Raw genomic sequence first — 19488 nt, 5'->3', positions numbered from 1 at the left:
TAGATAAGAGAAACACACGTGGAATAGGACATAGAGGTGAAACAATGAGATTGGTGTAAATGTGTGGTGCATGTCATGTGGTCTACCTGCACAGCCAGTCAAAATGCCTGGTTTATACTTTATTACAAAATATCATCTATCTGTGTGTGTGGTGTGTGTGTGTGTGTGTGTGTGTGTGTGTGTGTGTGTGTGTGTGTGTGTGTGTGTGTGTGTGTGTGTGTGTTGTGTGTGTGTGTGTGTGTGTGTGTGTGTGTGTGTGTGTGTGTGTGTGTGTGTGTGTGTGTGTGTGTGTAGGAGACAGAGAAGATCATAGCAGAGCTGAACGTGACTGGGAAGAGAAACTGAGGAAGACTGAATCCATAACGATACCGTGGAGAGGTGAGAGAGAGGGCTGTATTTTGTCTGTCTGTCTGTCTATGAGCACACATGCACATCCCCAGCCCTAGGTGGGCAGCTGCTGAGAGACAACTGGTTTACTGAAAATGTTAACCTCCACCGGCTGTCAGTCACACGTCACACTTTTGCCCTTCTCATATCTGTTCTCATCACCGTTGCCCCGATCCATGCCAAATTTTGCACACACACACTCCTTGGCTGCCAAACCACTACCTCCACCCCCCCATGTCTCACATGGCCCTCTTCTAGCGCCACCATGAGGTCCATTCTTGCAAAACACATTTTTGGACATCTGTGACAGACATACTTCACACAATACCTGTGTTACACATTTGCTCCACCTTCATACCAACACATTCTTACAACTTTTGCCCATTACAGCTAAACCCCACCTTCTCTGCCCCTACCTAAGCATACATTTGCTCTCTCTCTCTCTCTCTTCTCTCTCTCTCTGTCTCTTCTCTCTGTCTCTCTCTCTCTCTCTCTCTCTCTCTCTCTCTCTCTCTCTGTCTCTCTCTCTCTCTCTCTCTCTCTCACTCCTCTCTCTCTGTCTCTCTCTCTCTCTCTCTCTCTCTCTCTCTCTCTCTGTCTATGTCTATGTCTCTCTCTCTCTCTCTCTCTCTCTCTCTCTCTCTCTCTCTGTCTATTGTCTCTCTCTCTCTCTCTCTCTCTCTCTCTCTCTCTCTCTCTCTCTCTCGTCTATGTCTCTCTCTATGTCTCTCTCTATCGTCTATGTCTCTCTCTGTCTAGGTCTCTCTCTCTCTCTCTCTCTCTCTCTCTCTCTCTCTCTCTCTCTCTCTCTGTCTATGTCTCTCTCTATGTCTCTCTCTCTGTCTATGTCCTCTCTCTATGTCCTCCTCTCTATGTCTATGTCTCTCTCTGTCCTATGTCTCTCTCTATGTCTCTCTCTCTCTCTCTCTCTCTCTCTCTCTCTCTCTCTCTGTCTATGTCTTCTCTATGTCTCTCTCTCTGTCTATGTCTCTCTCTCTCTCTCTCTATGTCTATGTCTCTCTCTTCATGTCTCTCTCTATGTCCTCTCTCCTCTCTCTCTCTCTCTCTCTCTCTCTCTCTCTCTCTCGTCTATGTCTCTCTCTATGTCTCTCTCTCTGTCTCTGTCTCTCTCTGTCTATGTCTCTCTCTATGTCTCTCTCTCTGTCTATGTCTCTCTCTATGTCTCTCTCTATGTCTATGTCTCTCTCTGTCTATGTCTCTCTCTATGTCTCTCTCTCTCTCCTCTCTCTCTCTCTCTCTCTCTCTCTCTCTGTCTATGTCTCTCTCTATGTCTCTCTCTCTGTCTATGTCTCTCTCTGTCTATGTCTCTCTCTATGTCTCTCTCTCTGTCTATGTCTCTCTCTGTCTATGTCTCTCTCTATGTCCTCTCTCTCTGTCTATGTCTCTCTCTATGTCTCTCTCTCTCTCTCTCTCTCTCTCTCTCTCTCCTCTCTCTCTCTCAGAGAGAATCTCTTGGCAGAAATGGGCGTGTCCATAAAGAAGACGGAGGAAACTCTGGGAGTTTCTCCCCCAAAGGAGTAAGACCTGTCAATCACTCTGACTGTCTGTGAGCTTGTAGATCTGCTATTTTTTCAATAGTTGAAGCATAGTATAATGTTAAAAGTAATAATGTGTTAATACTGTAGAAGACGTATGTTTCTCTGTCCATAATAACAGGGACTGTCATCAAATTATTGTCTCAGTAAATGAGACAAAAACTAAAAAGTCTCCATGAATTTCATGTAGACTTTTTAGGGTTGTTATTCATAGAAAATAAGACGTTTCTGGGTGAACTACTCCTTTAAGTAATTGATTGATTGATTGATTATTGATTGATTGATTGATTGATTGATTTGATTGACATACTGATTGTTCTCTTCCAGACTCCTCACCTGGTCAACTTGAATGAAGATCCTCTGATGTCAGAATGTCTGCTGTACTACATCAAAGAGGGGGTCACCAGGTGTGTGTGTGTGTGTGTGTGTGTGTGTGTGTGTGTGTGTGTGTGTGTGTGTGTGTGTGTGTGTGTGTGTGTGTGTGTGTGTGTGTGTGTGTGGGGGGGGGTGTGGGTGGGGGGGTGTGGGTGTGTGTCAGGGGTCTTCAACGTTTTCAGGCCAAGGAGATGAAGAAATTGTGTTGCAGATTTTCATCGACTTGTTTGACAGCGCCATGTTTCCATAAACAAAGCGAATTATCAGAAATGCGTATTAAGACAAAGCGATTTTTTCCTGTTTCCATTTGCGGGTGTCATTCAAATTAGCGACGGTTGCATGAGTTGATCGGGCTGATTTTTTTCAGACCGAACTGAGACGTGAGCACTGCACGTCTGACTGCTGTGACTCCATCGCTGCACAGTGCACACTCATCCTGCAAGTTTCAGCGTCCTCTGGAAGGTGGCCGATCTGCAAGCTCACAGCGCGGCGTGGAGACGAGCTGCTGTGAGCTTGTAGATCGGCCACTTTTGGCACGCAACACTGTGTGATGAGGAAGAGTTACTCTCGGATGGCTTGACTCCAGGAGGTGAAAACGGGAGGAATTTACACACAGTCCGTGTCACTCCGGTTTGTTTTGTGGGCTAAAAGTCTTGGACTAAAAGCAGGGGTTGAAGGGGTTGAAGACCCCTGCTTTAAATCTATAGTTGTGTGAAAGTTTGTACTATTTATTATTGTCTCAGTAAAATGGTCCCTAATAGAACTCTCTCTCCCTCCCTCTCTCTCTCTCTCTCTCTCTCCCTCTGTGTCTCTGTCTCTCTCTCAGGGTGGGTCAACAGGACGTTGACATCAAGCTGTCTGGTCAGTTCATCAAGGAGATCCACTGTGTGTTTGTGAGTGAAACCAACGAGCTGGGAGAAGGTAACACACTGTGTGTGTGTGTGTGTGCGTGCGCGTGTGTGTGTCAGAGCATGTGAGTGGAGTGGAGCGGGAACTAAAGCCGCTCCGCTCTCCAGAGGGCTCTTGTCCCGCTCGCTCCTCACTCTGGTCGGCCACCGGGCCGCTCCGCTCCGTCGCTCACCTTGATTTGCTCATTTGTCGCTCTGTGCTCCACTCAGGGTCGTCAGCAGCCAAAATAAAAAAAGTATTTTGCTACCATGTCTGAAACACTTTCTCCTTTGCTTTGCCACGACAAGTGTTCCCAACACAAATGCCTGCTGTAACATCAGCCTTTGATGGAGAGCTGCCTTCAATGTTACAAAAGACACCATCTAATCTAAGGCATTGTATTTTTTAATAAGACAGGAATTATTAAATCCAGTTGGTTGTTGATTAATCACCACATTCGAGAGGGAGGCGACTCGTGGTGTGTGTTTTCCATCAGTCTCACTTGCATTTCAAATCAGATCCTTTGACTGGCTGGTGATAGGCCTATAACTTAACTGGCACAAGGTAGGATATTTATTATAAACATAGCCTACTTGTGTGGATGATGGATACATTTGACTTGAGTGAAATCTTGATAAAGGTTTGCTCTCCTCTCTGCGGTGCTTTCTGTAATCTCCCTCCTGTGACACGGCTGCACTGCCACGGACTGCACTGGGAAACATGCGGCGCGCGGCCCCAACAGGGTCGTCTAGGAGTGGAGGAGGTCGGCGCTCCAAAGCCGCTCAGACCCATTTGAAAAGTCGCTCGTTCAAAAACGGCCCGCTCCGCTCATATGCTCTGATGTGTGTGTGTGTGTGTGTGTGTGTGTGTGTGTGTGTGTGTGTGTGTGTGTGTGTGTGTGTGTGTGTGTGTGTGTGTGTGTGTGTGTGTGTGTGTGTGTGTGTGTGTGTGTGTGTGTGTGTGTGTGTGCGCTCTAACATGTCTCTCTCTCTCGTCTATCAAAGCTTGCCAGGAAAGCAGACAGGTATCATTATGTGTTACCATAGCAATGCTATGCAGGGATACTCAAACTTCTGAACCGGTGGGCCACATTACAAAAATGTCAAGGGGCCGCGGGCCAGTTGATAAAATGACATTATTTGATAACTTCTCTCTTATTTGCTTTATTTCCACATAAGACAAGTGCAATGTGCATTATTTATGGCTTGTAATTCCGTTTATATTCTGTCAATGTCACAATTTGTAATCAAAGTAATTTCAAAGTAATTTCTCTCTTTTATAATAAGTATGTGCAATTAGCATATTCCACACAAACACTAAAACAAACTAACATTTGTCTGGGTTGTTGTCTATCTGTCTGCCTGCTATCAAGTGGGATAACATTAAATATAGCTGAGCACATCTCTCTTTCAATTGCTTCACAATGTTATTTATTGCTATTGCTAAGGAAAATAAAATCAAACAATACTTAAATTAGATTCCCAGACTGTTTAGCTACTAGGGTTGTTCGATATGGCCAAAAAATAAAATCTCGATTATTTTCTCTGAAATCCCGATTTTCGATTTCGATTTCGATTTTTTGTTAAAAGAATAATACATTGTTTCAACTATTTTGTTTTCATTTAAAAAATGCAAGGAAATGATTTTTTTTTTTCATTATTGTTTCATTTTTTGATTTTTTTTATATAGCCAAATAGCAAAATGCAATAAAACAATAAGGGTATTAATAATAATAACTTTAGTTGTGCAACAATCACATACAACTTAGCGTCCTTAGTGTTTCATTATCAATAGTGAGTGACAAAACAGCCAAAACAAGCCAGCTCTTGGAGGCTGGTGAGGCATTTTGGTAGGCATTTCGCCTACCAAAATGTAATTCCTGGCTACGCCCCTGCCCTGCACCACTCATGCACGGAGATGTTGACTGATTGTAAACGGAGGCGAAGCGCTTCGCTTCCCGACGCAAAATTAACACAGTGACATGGACAGTAGGAGTAGACTACAGTCAGTAGGTGGGTAACACAGAATTAATAAGCTTCTTTCAAACTACAACAAGTAAGTAAGTTTACCAGCTCAGCAGCGTTTTGTTCTGTTTGCTGCTTGAACCATCGCGAGTGAGCGCAGTGCAGTGAACTCAGTCTGACGTGCGCTAAACGCGCATCAAAGAAATTACACATCAGATAGAAAGTAGTATTAATTTGGTGTCGGACCTTGTCGTCCTGCTTTAGGAGGACGGGGCTGTGTACTTTTTGCGCGTGCAAGGCTCCAATGAGTAAGAATTTCCCTAATTAAAGTGAAAATCGATTTTACGATTTCCATTTTTTTAAATCTTCCAAAGGAAAAAAACCGGGTTACGATTAAAAATCGATTAATCGAACAACCCTATTAGCTACCAAATGGCTGATGATGCAGTTGTTAAGTAGAGCTACAGTAGGCCTACATCTCTCTTTGATTTAATTTGCAGGCATACAATGTCGTTTTGGGTATGCTAATTTTTCAGGCAGAGCCAATGGTAAAAAAAAGGGAAAAAAATAATCTGCGAAAATCTGCGTTTTCAATGGCTGCTTTCAAGATGTTTTGTCCGTTATCTCTGGAACGGAAGGTCCAATCTGCTCAGTTTAAAGCCACTCAAAATTGCGTTCTGGCCCGCGGGCCGGAGTTTGAGTATCACTGCTATACTGTACCTCACATTCACTTATTGTACACAACTCTTTTTTTTTTATCCCACGATTTTTGTAACCCATTTTGTCACCCAGTGCCAACATCCTAAAGCTGTAATCCTGGGCTCTGCTCTCCCTCTGCCAACCTGGGGAGTGAGCAGGCCGCTTTTTATCACTTGACAGGGGGGAGTTTCCCCAGTTCCTTTCCCCTCCATCAGGCCTCCATCAGGCGCCCCGGCTGGCCAGGGGGAGGCAGTATAGAGACCAGGATTACTATATGTTTTTGTGAGGGTGAGGGGGAGAACATGCAAACTCCATGCATGCAACATTTGCACCAACTGAATGTTTTTTTACAGAGACTACAGTACTTGTTATAGACGTGTGGTTTCTTCTCTTCAACCAACATGTATTTTGTGTGTGTGTGTGTGTGTGTGTGTGTGTGTGTGTGTGTGTGTGTGTGTGTGTGTGTGTGTGTGTGTGTGTGTGTGTGTGTGTGTGTGTGTGTGTGTGTGTGTGTGTGTGTGTGTGTGTGTAGTGGTGGTGACTCTGGAGCCTCTGATTGGTGCAGAGACATACGTGAACGGGAAAGAGATCACTGATCCTGTGATTCTGAAACAAGGTAATTTATGAATTATGATTATTATTATATAATTAACACTTGGACTGAATCATGATTGTTAGAATTATTAATACCAATATAAATACTATAGTACTCCCTACAACTGATCGACACAGAGACCCATGGGGTCCTGAGTAGGCATGTCAGGGGTCTCACAGAGACCCATGGGGTCCTGAGTAGGCATGTCAGGGGTCTCACAGAGACCCATGGGGTCCTGAGTAGGCATGTCAGGGGTCTCACAGCACACGGTTGTTTCTACAGGCTCCAACCTTCACACACGGATAGCTCACATTTTTGCTGCAAGTACATTCATGCATACTTACTTCATACTACTTCATGCAACTGTACTTGCATGAAGTCCAGTTGTACCAAACAACCTTGTTTTGTAAAACCGCTGATCCAACCGATATGCCCATAAAGGGGAACAAGGACTGGCGGATACCTGGATCTCCATATATGGGCACAAATGTGTGATTTAATTCACACCGACACGCAAATACTTAGTCCTACTGATGTCATCGGGGATCACTGAGACCCTCTGGAATCCCTGATCAGAACCTCCAGTTGAAAGTAGGAGCACCAGTTATGATGATTAGAAACCTGCAAGCAGGTCCTGAATGCACTCTCAACAATGGCACCAGAATGGTGGTAATGCAAATGATGAACAGAGTCATTGAGTGTGAGATTGCAGTAGGCACAAACAGGGGTGAAACAATCTTCCTACCAAGAAAACCTCACTATGACAGAGGTGAGCTTCCCTTCACCTTCATTAGACGACAGTTCCCTGTCTGTTTAGCATTCTCTGTTACCATCAATAAGTGTCAGGGCCAAGAGAATGAACCAGTTGGCATCTACTTGCCTCAACCTGTGTTTGCTCATGGTCAAAACTCTACACAGCCTTCTGCAGGGGAAAGAGAGCCAGCACTGTAAAAGTTTTCATTGTGGATAATGATGAGGGCATTACGCATTACTGACATACTTACTTACATTGTTTATAGTGAACTCCTTTAATTTATTCAAAGACAATCATTGAAACAGACTTTTTTTTTTTACATTAAAATGTTACACTGCTGTTGCAACTACAGCTGGAGACACTTCGCAGACTATCATTCTTTTTTTGAATGTTGCTGCTGCCCAATATTTTGCAACAATTTGCATTTGTCCCACTTTCTCCCCCTGAAACAACACACAGACTCTCCTAATCACTGCTTCACTGTTTAAACGACACACTGACATTCTGGATATCAATTCATTTTAGCACCATTTTCCTTTCTTCCGAACTAATTCTGAAACAAGGTATTTTATGAATTATGACTAAATCAATAATGCTAATATAAATACTATACTACCATACTGCTACTAAGACGCCTAAGGGAGAAAAGTGACCTCGCCATGTCTTGGCCATATATGGATTCTGTCGTCTGACATACAATCCCTTTCATGCCCATATATGGAGATCCCTTTTAAGCCCATACATGGAGATCCCTGCTCTGAAGTATCTGACATCACTGTGATGTCACAGTGACGTGTCAGGGGAACCACAGTGTCAGGCGTTATAGACAGATACGGTCGAGCTGTGACGGTTCACAGACTAAACTGCGACCCACGGTCGCAATTAATCCTAATACTTAAACCAGGTGCTTTATGATTTATGATTCTGATGTAACAACACGTGTCTGACCCAGTGATCTGCTGTCACATCAATCACTGCTGAAATGTAAGGAACACATTTATAATGAGATAAACTTTATCCTGGAGGCGTTCATGTGTTCACCTGTCTGTCATTGATCTGAAGGGGGCTCCACTCTGGTGTGTTCTACGTTAAACCATTTAGACCCGGCATGTTAGGCTTTAGCTGTTGAAAAATAGCAGATCTACGGTGCCGCGCTGCAAGCTTGTAGATCTGCTATTTTTGAAAAAAAATAAAAAATGTGAAAAGTCTTTGAATATTTTCACCCAATGCTATATATAAATGTTTTCTAAATCCTTCTAGGGTTTTTGAAAATCATCAGTGGTTCTCAAACCTTTTCATGTCAAGGACCCCCCAAATGACATGAATTTGGCCGTGGACCCCCATCTCAAAACATTTAATTCCAGGGACCACCTAGAAGCAAAATTTGACAAAACATACGAATATGCATTTTTCCAAAACCCTAGAAGGATTTCGAAGACATTTATTCATAGCATCGGGTGAAAATATTCAAAATATTTTTTCACGACGTTTCAAAAATAGCAGATGTACAAGCTCACAGCGCGGCACTCGGTGCCGCGCTTTGAGCTTGTATATCTGCTATTTTTCAATGGCTAATGTATAAAATAATTGTAGGCCCAAATGGGATAAGCCTTAAGGGTGTAAGTGTTCAAACTGAAGTGTTATAATATATTATGGATGAATTCCCCCAATAAGATCAACGTATTCTGCAGTATTATTCACCCCTGGACTGCTGTTGCATCATCTCACCCCTAGGGTGCGCTGAGACACTGAAATAAATCATGAAAAAAACATTAAAACATCTGTAAAAAGAAAAGACTGACGTTAGCCTGTCAGGGTGAGGGCCTCAAGATGGAATGTGGCACACACGCACACACACACACGCACACACGCACGCACGCACGCACACACACACACATGCACACACACACACGCACACACACACCCAGTAGCATCTGGTTCAGTAAATAGTTTTTGCAGAGGAATGCAGGTTCCATTCCTCCCTCTACTGTACCTATCAATCAATCTGCCTGCCTGCCTGCCTGTATGTCTAATGGGCAAATGGGCAATTTGTGCTAATAATCTGCCTGTGTCTGCGTGGCGTGCACTTTTGAGGGCAAAATGTACAGCATAAAGTCAGTGTTGGGAAAGTTCACTTTCTATATGAACTAATTCAGGTACAACACTGCACTGAGTACAGCATAAATAGGAGATAGACTTTGTGATGAAACATTCAGGATCAGGAAACTTTGTAGACAGGCGCAATTTTTTGCACAGAAAAAAAATAAAATCTGTTTCTTCTTTTTTTTGTTGAAGAAAACAATGATTCTCTATGACCTCATGCACACCAGCTCCCAATTTGCCATGCGGCAGGTGGCTGTGCGTTTCTTTCCCGATCGAACCCAGTTGTATTTGTGCGTCTTGTCGCATGTGGTAAAAAAACTCAACGACTCGTTTTATGACTCCTTTTGGGATCCGCAGTGTGGATTCCACACAGTCTTGCACACCAAATCCAATGTGTTTTAATCATGCAGCAAACGGAAAGAAACGCAACGGTCCTGTGTGCAAAGACCTTTACTTTGGGTTAAAACTGTTTCTGGTTTGATCTTCCGGCAGAAATGTAGTCTGATTACTACAAAGTGTGTGTGTGTGTGTGTCTCTGTGTGTGTGTGTGTGTGTGTGTGTGTGTGTGTGTGTGTGTGTGTGTGTGTCTCTGTGTGTGTGTGTCTCTGTGTGTGTGTGTGTGTGTGTGTGTGTGTGTGTGTGTGTCTCTGTGTGTGTGTGTGTGTGTGTGTGTGTGTGTGTGTGTGTGTGTGTGTGTGTGTGTGTGTGTGTGTGTGTGTGTGTGTGTGTGTGTGTGTGTGTGTGTGTGTGTGTGTGTGTGTGTGTGCGCGTGCGTGCGTACATGTGTCTCTGTGTGTGTGTGTGTGTGTGTGTGTGTGTGTGTGTCTGTGTGTGTGTGTGTGTGTGTGTGTGTGTGTGTGTGTGTGTGTGCATGTCTCTCTCTGTGTGTGTGTGTGTGTGTGTGTGTGTGTGTGTGTGTGTGTGTGTGTGTGTGTGTGTGTGTGTGTGTGTGCATGTCTCTCTGTGTGTGTGTGTGTGTGTGTGTGTGTGTGTGTGTGTGTGTGTGTGTGTGTGTGTGTGTGTGTGTGTGTGTGTAGGTAGTCGCATTGTGATGGGTAAGAACCACGTCTTCAGGTTCACCCATCCTGAACAGGCCCGTCTGGACCGGGAGCGCAGTGTCTGCTGTGACCCCCAGGGGGAGCCAGAGGACTGGAACTACGCTCAGAAGGAACTGCTGGAGAAGCAAGGCATCGACATCAAACTGGAGATGGAGAAAAGGTTATTATTATTAAATTAATGTTATTTATTATGATTAATATCTTTATTTAATGATAGAAACAGGGCATAATTATATTATTTATAATTAATATCTTTATTTAATGATAGAAGCAAGGCATCGACATCAAACTGGAGATGGAGAAAAGGTTATTATTATTAAATTAATGTTATTTATTATGATTAATATCTTTATTTAATGATAGAAGCAGGGCATCGACATCAAACTGGAGATGGAGAAAAGGTTGTTATAAATTAATATTAGTTATTAAGTTATGATTAATTCTTTATTTAAAGGAGTAGTTCACCCCCATGGGAACCCAAATGCATTTGGGTTCCCATCCGGAATCAATGGGGATAGATTTATTGAAATCAAGTTTTGTCTTAGGAATCCGACAAAAAACAAAACATATTATTGAACTAAAGTCTCCATGGCATGAGTAATCAATAGAAAATAAGTCATTTTGGGGGTGAACTACTCCTTTAAGGGATGCCACAAGGCAGCCATGTCAACCCCTGTATAAAATGGCTATAATAATGGATTATGTCACGTCGATGAATCCATTCAGAATCGTGCACAGCTGAATCGCGACGCGTCGCTGAATCAAATAATGTTGACACCACTATCGTTACACCATGTGCAAGTATATTGGTATACTGTATTATGTATTGATGATAGATGATTGACACATTGATGAAATTGATTGACACATTGATCATGTTGATTGTCACATTGATGATATTGATTGACACATTGATGATATTGATTGACACATTGATGATATTGATTGACAGGCTACAGAACATGTAGTCTTAGTGTAAATGAATGTATTGATGTATAGAGTGATGTATTGATAGATGATTGACACATTGATCATGTTGATTGTCACATTGATGATATTGATTGACACATTGATGATATTGATTGACACATTGATGATATTGATTGACAGGCTACAGAACATGTAGTCTCAGTGTAGATGAATGTATTGATGTATACTGTGATGTATTGATAGATGATTGACACATTGATCATGTTGATTGACAGGCTACAGGACATGGAGTCTCAGTACCGCAGAGAGAAAGAAGAGGCTGATTTACTGTTGGAACAACATAGACTGGTAAGTACACTGTGTGTGTGTGTGTGTGTGTGTGTGTGTGTGTGTGTGTGTGTGTGTGTGTGCGTGCGTGCGTGCGTGTGCGTGTGCGTGTGTGCGTGCACATGTGTGTGTGTGCGTGCACATGTGTGTGTGCTGATTTGTGTTGTATTACCATGGGCTGACTGTTTGCTAAATGCCTAAATTGTAAATTGCTACATTACTGTAAATATTTGATCTACTTTGTAGCATATATTCACTGTACAACCCCATATAGTAAATGTACTGCTTCCAGTAATTTCAAACATTTAGAATTTCTTTGGATGTTTTTTCCCAACATAAGGTTAGTAGCAGATGTGTTGTGTTGTGCTGTGCTTAGTGCTTGTAGATCTGCTACGTTTGATGCTTTTGATTTTGGACGTACAAATGAGGTTTACATCTCATAGATGATGTCTAGCTAGGTTCATATTAACAACAAGTTAATAGAGTGTGTGTGTGTGTGTGTGTGTTGTCAGTATGCAGACAGTGACAGTGGAGACGACTCAGACAAGAGATCGTGTGAGGAGAGCTGGAGACTGATATCCTCTCTGAGAGAGAAGCTACCTGCTAACAAGGTACACACACACACACACACACACACACACACACATATATCACCATGATATGCGTTTTGTTCAAATAAGGTCCCATTTATGTTAACATTGATGATAAAGTTGCGGGGGGCGTGGCCAACTAAACTGATACCAGCCGGCTGTGTTCTTCTTCGTGTGCTGTATTTCGGGAGGCTCCGACCACATTCTCCCATGTATCCCTGCGGTTCCACGTGACCGTTGGCAGCCAATAGCATTCCTTATGATTCCTGGGGTACCATTCAAACAATGATGGCGACACCCATACAAGGGATAAAAAAGCATAATTTTCGCCGCATAGAAACCAATGGCTTTGCACCGTCCATATTTCTTTTACAGTCTATGACACACACACGTGCATGTGTATGCACACGCACACCCTTTCATCAATTAACATGGTCCAACACTTTTGGATCTGACAACTTTTTGCATTTCTTTCTGTAATTGAACGCCCTACTTGCGACTTTTCCTACACGATGCCTTGTCGGCTGTGGCTTGTGATTGGCTGAACCAGAGGTAGGGAGCGCTCCGCTCAGTGGCGTAGGGGAGACCCCCGCAAGGCGGGGGGGCCCCCAGCAGAGGGGCCCCCCCCCCCAAAAGAAAACAGTTGTTTAGAATGGACATATCAAACACAATGTCCAACAGATTGCTTTGTGTTTACAGCTGTGTTTCTAGTGTCAAGCTCCCTCTGGTAGTGTTGGCACTAATCATGTTCATACTCCACTTGTTGGTGGTGTAAAAGTTGTGGTATTAAAAGCTTAATTGTGTATTTATATGTGCTCCCCTCGACCCGACGAGTCGGTAGAGTATCTGCGCGAGCGCTGGTTGTGGGGGCATTGAACAGATATAACTCCATCATCATTTGCAAAAGGGCCCCCACCCACCTCCTCGCAGGGGGGCCCCACAATTTTCAGAAACGCCACTGGCTCCGCTGTGTCCACTTGGACAGTTCGGAGTCGCCAAAAGTCTGGGGGACGAAGATTTACTATTCTGTCCCCCTAGTTTACAACTTTTAACGGCGCTGAGTCGGCTCATGCAACTTCGCAACGCTCGACACAGCTGCAGCTCGCTCGGCGGTGGCTCATGGTTGTGCTGTCAAACAATAAAACGTTCGGAAATGCAAACTCAACGCACTGGTGTGCCATGTTGTCGTTCGTTTATTCGGTGCACTTGGTGCGTTGTCGTTCATAAATCCAGTGAGTGGCGCACCGGTGTGCTGAGTGCACGATCTGACCGACCCTACTCAGAAGATGGGGTTTGACGGTGTGGTGCGTCAGTACGGTGTTTTGATTGGTTGGTTTTCATGGCCGTGTCTCGAGCGCTTCTCTGCTGTGAACAATGGCGGAAATGATAGCGAAATGCAGCATTTACAGCTTAATTGGTCGTTTGGGCTTGATAGTTTCACACGCATCAACGTGTAAACTAACAGCAGGTTTGCCAATGTTATGAATTACATCTCCTTTCAATATCAACGTTACGTTAGCAGCTGCTGCTTTTCAGAAGGTTTACCTTCAGAGTTCAGAGTGAAAAAGCTCACAGTTGCCTCTTAACTGGTCGTTCGTAAATAAGCCACACTGAACGCACTTTACAACATCACCGCCCCACTGCACTCACTACACTGTGCACACACCCGGTGCACATTTCCGAACGCACCCGGTATGGAATCTATGAACAGGTTGTGGGGGTCCCTGCTTCATCTCTCTCTCAGCTAAGGGGTCCCTGCTTCATCTCTCTCTCAGCTAAGGGGTCCCTGCTTCATCTCTCTCTCAACTAAGGGGTCCCTGCTTCATCTCTCTCTCAGCTAAGGGGTCCCTGCTTCATCTCTCTCTCAACTAAGGGGTCCCTGCTTCATCTCTCTCTCCACTAAGGGGTCCCTGCTTCATCTCTCTCTCCACTAAGGGGTCCCTGCTTCATCTCTCTCTCCACTAAGGGGTCCCTGCTTGTAGGGACCTTTTGTCCTTGTGATAGTTGACCAGGAGTATCTTTTTGCACTGACTGACTTTGTGCAGCAAACCCGTAAAAAAGGAAAAAAGGAAGGTCCAAACCAGAGGGTTTAAAGTTGAACTGAAAAATGTTTTATTCCATTTTGTTCCAGGCTACAAAACATAAATTATAGACTTGGTATAGAGCTTAGAATAGTATAAGAGCCAGCAGCAACAAAAAACCAGACGTAAAAAGCTGTGAACCTCCAATCAACTACACCTGGCCTTCTCTAGGCCAGGTTCTTAAGCTCTCCTCTCCTCCATGTCTGCAGAGGGTGACAAAGAGGCATTAGACATCAGGTAAATGGGACATACATGAAGGCCTATGAGGGCCTATTGTAGATCGGCTCCTACACTGCTTCATCTCTCTCTCAACTAAGGGGTCCCTGCTTCATCTCTCTCTCAACTAAGGGGTCCCTGCTTCATCTCTCTCTCAACTAAGGGGTCCCTGCTTCATCTCTCTCTCAGCTAAGGGGTCCCTGCTTCATCTCTCTCTCAACTAAGGGGTCCCTGCTTCATCTCTCTCTCAGCTAAGGGGTCCCTGCTTCATCTCTCTCTCAACTAAGGGGTCCCTGCTTCATCTCTCTCTCAGCTAAGGGGTCCCTGCTTCATCTCTCTCTCAGCTAAGGGGTCCCTGCTTCATCTCTCTCTCAACTAAGGGGTCCCTGCTTCATCTCTCTCTCAGCTAAGGGGTCCCTGCTTCATCTCTCTCTCAACTAAGGGGTCCCTGCTTCATCTCTCTCTCAGCTAAGGGGTCCCTGCTTCATCTCTCTCTCAGCTAAGGGGTCCCTGCTTCATCTCTCTCTCTGCTAAGGGGTCCCTGCTTCATCTCTCTCTCAACTAAGGGGTCCCTGCTTCATCTCTCTCTCCACTAAGGGGTCCCTGCTTCATCTCTCTCTCCACTAAGGGGTCCCTGCTTCATCTCTCTCTCCACTAAGGGGTCCCTGCTTCATCTCTCTCTCCACTAAGGGGTCCCTGCTTCATCTCTCTCTCCACTAAGGGGTCCCTGCTTCATCTCTCTCTCCACTAAGGGGTCCCTGCTTCATCTCTCTCTCCACTAAGGGGTCCCTGCTTCATCTCTCTCTCCACTAAGGGGTCCTTGGCCTGAAAATGTTGAAGACCCCTGGCCTCCAGTACTAGCAGATCCACAAGCTCCAAACACAACACATGTTTTAATTTAACACATTCTGCAGGTCCAGTCCATAGTGAAGAAGTGCGGTCTGCCCAGCAGTGGTAAACGCAGGGAGCCAATCAGAGTCTACCAGATCCCCCAGAGGCGACGAATCAGCAAAGACCCCAAGAGGGTCACCATCAGTGACCTGCGCATGCAGGCGGTCAAGGAGATCTGTTACGAGGTACAAGCACGCACGCACGCACGCACACACACACACACACCATAGACGGAGATCTCAGACTATTCAAAAGTAGGCTACTGTGTGCCATAGTCGGAGGTCTGTCTATGGCTATTAACTCATAGACAGCCCCCTCTCAACTTTCCCGAGTTGGGGCTGTTTTTGCATATTTCAATTTTTATCTTTTTTAACTTCCGTGTATCTAGACATGATCGCGATCGCGAAATTGCATGTTTAACCCCCATACCAACCCAGTCTTTCAAACATGGCAGCCATGTTTGTTTACATTTGAATCTCCTGAATGCCTGAACGGATTTCCAAGCAGATTTTTTTGTTTGAAAGCTGTGAACAACATGTACACACCTGGTGCATGATCTGCGCTATGAATTACATGGCAGTATATGGAGAATTTGGCAGTTCAAACTGAAAATGTAAAAATGTAAAGTCTAAAGAGTATGAGTTAATTAATGTGATTAATATATTATGTACAATCCGAGGGTTGGTCGCTATGACACTGAAATGAGGCCAGAACAAAACAGACTCCTACATCCGGTTCAATTCTTCTTCTGACGAAAAAACGCACATATCTTCCGTTGTAGCGCTCCCCAGCGCCATGCGCTCCGTTCACACAGTGTGTAGTGGTGCCTGGGTGGAGCTACACGGCAGGGAGCCTCACTCTGAGCCACTACAGCCATAGTGTGCTGCAGAACAGAGCAGCGTGCACACACACCCACGTGCGAGCGCGTGATCACCGTTACGCCGGGGTTCCACTGGCGGCGTCGCGCTGCTCTGCGCCGTGACAACGTCTTGACGCCGTCACGTTGACGTCCAACCGGCTCCACTGAACGTGATTTTTTTGATATTTCAATCAAAGATCAGATGAGGATATTAGCATTATCAACTGTAAAGTTATGCCTAATTTATCATTTATGCTGTGTAAAGTGCCGGAAAAAAGTTGCAGATATAAAGTTAGAGGCAAAACCTATTTTCTGGGTCCTTACATTATGGGGCCATATTGTGGCGGCCGTATTGGATTTCATGGAAACTTGCAATACAAAAAATGTTCATATGTATACCATTGATCAACCTGTGAAGTTTCGTGGAAATATCCCTCAGTTTAAATTTTTGCCCTATTCACCCCCCCATTAAAACTAAAGGCGGCCATATTGAACTTTGCCGTACAAATTGACCGGGTTGTCCATATAGGTTGTGATCCTACTGGGTCATAGATAATATTTCTGGTGGACAACTTTGTATGTCGGGGCAAATGCAGCACACCTTCCTTTGCCCCCTGGGTACTTACTAATAACATGTAAATGATGTTTAAAACAGTTATAAATGTTTAGTTAAACATTTACAAATGTCAATAAACAGTTTGTTCATGTTTATTACTCATCTACAAACTGCTTATAAATGTTTATAAATGATTTATAACAGGTCATTATTGTAAAGTGCTACCTATATTTCTTTAATCCGAGGCACCCCTACATTATAATTTTCACTCCCAGCACCTTATATTTATAGCATATCGTCGTTGTCGGGTGGAAACCGTTCGTTTTGTATTCATCATCTAAAATATGTTCTTAACTAGTGAAAACAGCAGATCTAGATCAGATCTAGATCTGCTGTTTTCACCAGTTTTTTTTTTTTTTGGTGCGACGGTCCTGTAACTTGGAGATACAAGGTTTCTGTCCGACAGTGACGGTATTTTAGTGATTATGTTGCGAGGAAAACGTTGAGATAACAGCCATTTTGGTTAGAACTGACTGAAAATAACTTTGTACTTCAAGTTTAAAATGATACTAAATATTTTTTCAATTGTCAAAATAAATTCCAAATATTATCAAATGATCTCGCGGCACCCCTGGACTGCCGTCACGGCACCCCAGGGTGCCCCGTCACCCACTTTGAAAACCCCTGCTATAGAACGGAGTACATCAGGGATACTCAAACTTCAGAAGTTCAGAACCGGTGGGCCACATTACAAACATGTCAAAGGGCCACGGGCCAATTGATAAAATGACATGACTTGATAACTCTCTTTTATTTTCTTTATTTCCACATAAGACAAGTGCAATGTGCATTATTTTATGGCTTGGAATTCCATTTATATTCTGTCAGTGACGATTTGTAAGTAATTTGCAAAATTTCGCTCTCTTTTTAATACTTCTGTGCAATTAGCATATTCCACACAAACACTAAAACAAACTAAAGTACGTTTGTCTGCTATTTGTCTGGGTTGATATCTGTCTTCCTGCTATCGAGTTGGATAACATTAAAGATAGCTGAGCACATCTCTCTTTCAATTGCTTCACAATGTTATTTATGACTTGGCCCACATTCAACACAAATGGCTTTTTACAGAAAACAAACTTAGAAAATAGATAATTATGGCTCAGGAAAATCAAATCTACTTAAAATAGAATACCCAGACTGTTTAGCTACAAAATGGCTAATGATGCAGTTGTAAAGTAGAGCTACAGTACAGTAGGCTACATCTCTCTTTCATTTGATTTCCTACGATGATGTTTTGGGTAGCCTATGCTAATTAGTCAGACAGAGCCACTGGTAAAAAAAAAGAAAATCGGCGATTTCAATGGCCGCTTTCAATATGTTTTGTCCATTATCTCTTGGACAAAACATATTGATCTCTTGGATCTACAAGCACACAACGCCTCGCATGGCGAGGCGTTGTGTGCTTGTAGATCTGCTGTTTTCACTAGTTTTGTGCGACAGTCTTGTATGATGAAGCAGGGCTTTGCTTTACCAAAAGACGTACACATTTGAAACTTGGAGATACGAGGTTTCTGCCCGACAGTGACGATATTTTAGTGATTATGTTGCGAGGAAAACGTTGAGATAACAGCCATTTTGATTAGAACTGACTGAAAATAACTTTGTACTTCAAGTTTAAAATGATACTAAATATTTCTTCAAGTGTCCAAATAAATTCCAAATATTATCAAATGATCTCGTGGCACCCCTGGACTGCCGTCACGTCACCCCAGGGTGCCCCGTCACCCACTTTGAAAACCCCTGCTCTAGGAGACTGACCTCTCTCTTGTCTCCCCTTTCTCAGGTGGCTTTAGGAGACTTCCGTCACTCTCGCCAGGAGATCGAGGCTCTGTCCATCGTGAAGATGAAGGAGCTGTGTCGTATGTTCTCCCAGAGGGATCCTACAGAGAGGGAGAGCTGGAGGGCCGTAGCCCAGGACGTGTGCCACACTGTGGGCATCGGAGAGGAGCGCAGCCCCCCAGGAGAGGAGAGCACTGGAGGTGGGGGAGACGGATACACTTTAGACACTTAGAACAGTGGTTCTCAGATTATTAACTTAATGTGCAACACTGTTTTCTCAATCAACAGTAAGATAAAAATGTAAGTGTATAGAGGGTATCTGGACATTTCTAAAATGACAATTTAAGGACTTTTAAATACCTCTAAAATGACAAATTAAACATTGTCAAATATTAGAGACAGACATTGTGAAAATAGCAGATCTACATGCTCACAACACCTCGCAACACAAGGCGTTGTGTGCATGTAGATCTGCTATTATTTTCACAATAGAACCGTGTTATACAAAATGTAATGCCTCAACTCTTAAGGTGGCCGCACACTACCCGACAATGATGAGGGGAATTAAAACTCAACGGTAGCGGGTTTGTTTTAGGACGCTATATCAAACACAAACAGCAGAAATAACCGCTACCGGTCACTGCAGTCAGTCACAGACTGTGAACAACACGCATCTCGCTTTGCTCTTGGAAGTCAAAGTACACACCCAGCCTGATCTACAACGTGGCACGGGGTGACACAGTTTGGTCTTGGAGATCTGTTTGTTCTGTGCGCTACACCTGAAAAGGTTTGAGAACCACTGCTTTAGACAGAAAAA

At 43.8% G+C, this 19488-nt stretch overlaps 1 protein-coding gene across 1 annotated transcript in view; it reads left to right on the top strand.

The window, feature by feature from the left end:
• The window catches only part of LOC308298652 (kinesin-like protein KIF1C), a 79097-nt gene that overhangs the window by 42772 nt on the left and 16837 nt on the right, over positions 1–19488 (top strand). The window contains 12 exon segments of the mRNA XM_080742295.1: positions 295–322; positions 325–370; positions 1851–1879; positions 1882–1925; positions 2271–2350; positions 3145–3239; positions 6402–6485; positions 10359–10539; positions 11585–11657; positions 12149–12247; positions 15438–15599; positions 18676–18871. Coding sequence (XP_080598421.1) covers positions 295–322; positions 325–370; positions 1851–1879; positions 1882–1925; positions 2271–2350; positions 3145–3239; positions 6402–6485; positions 10359–10539; positions 11585–11657; positions 12149–12247; positions 15438–15599; positions 18676–18871 — 1117 coding nt within the window.

This window comes from Nannobrachium achirus (assembly GCF_963921795.1).
Source record: "Nannobrachium achirus genome assembly, chromosome: 14".
In the NCBI taxonomy this organism is placed as follows: domain Eukaryota; kingdom Metazoa; phylum Chordata; class Actinopteri; order Myctophiformes; family Myctophidae; genus Nannobrachium; species Nannobrachium achirus.
Note: the sequence above shows the minus strand (reverse complement) of the source record. Positions and strands in the feature narration are given on the sequence as shown.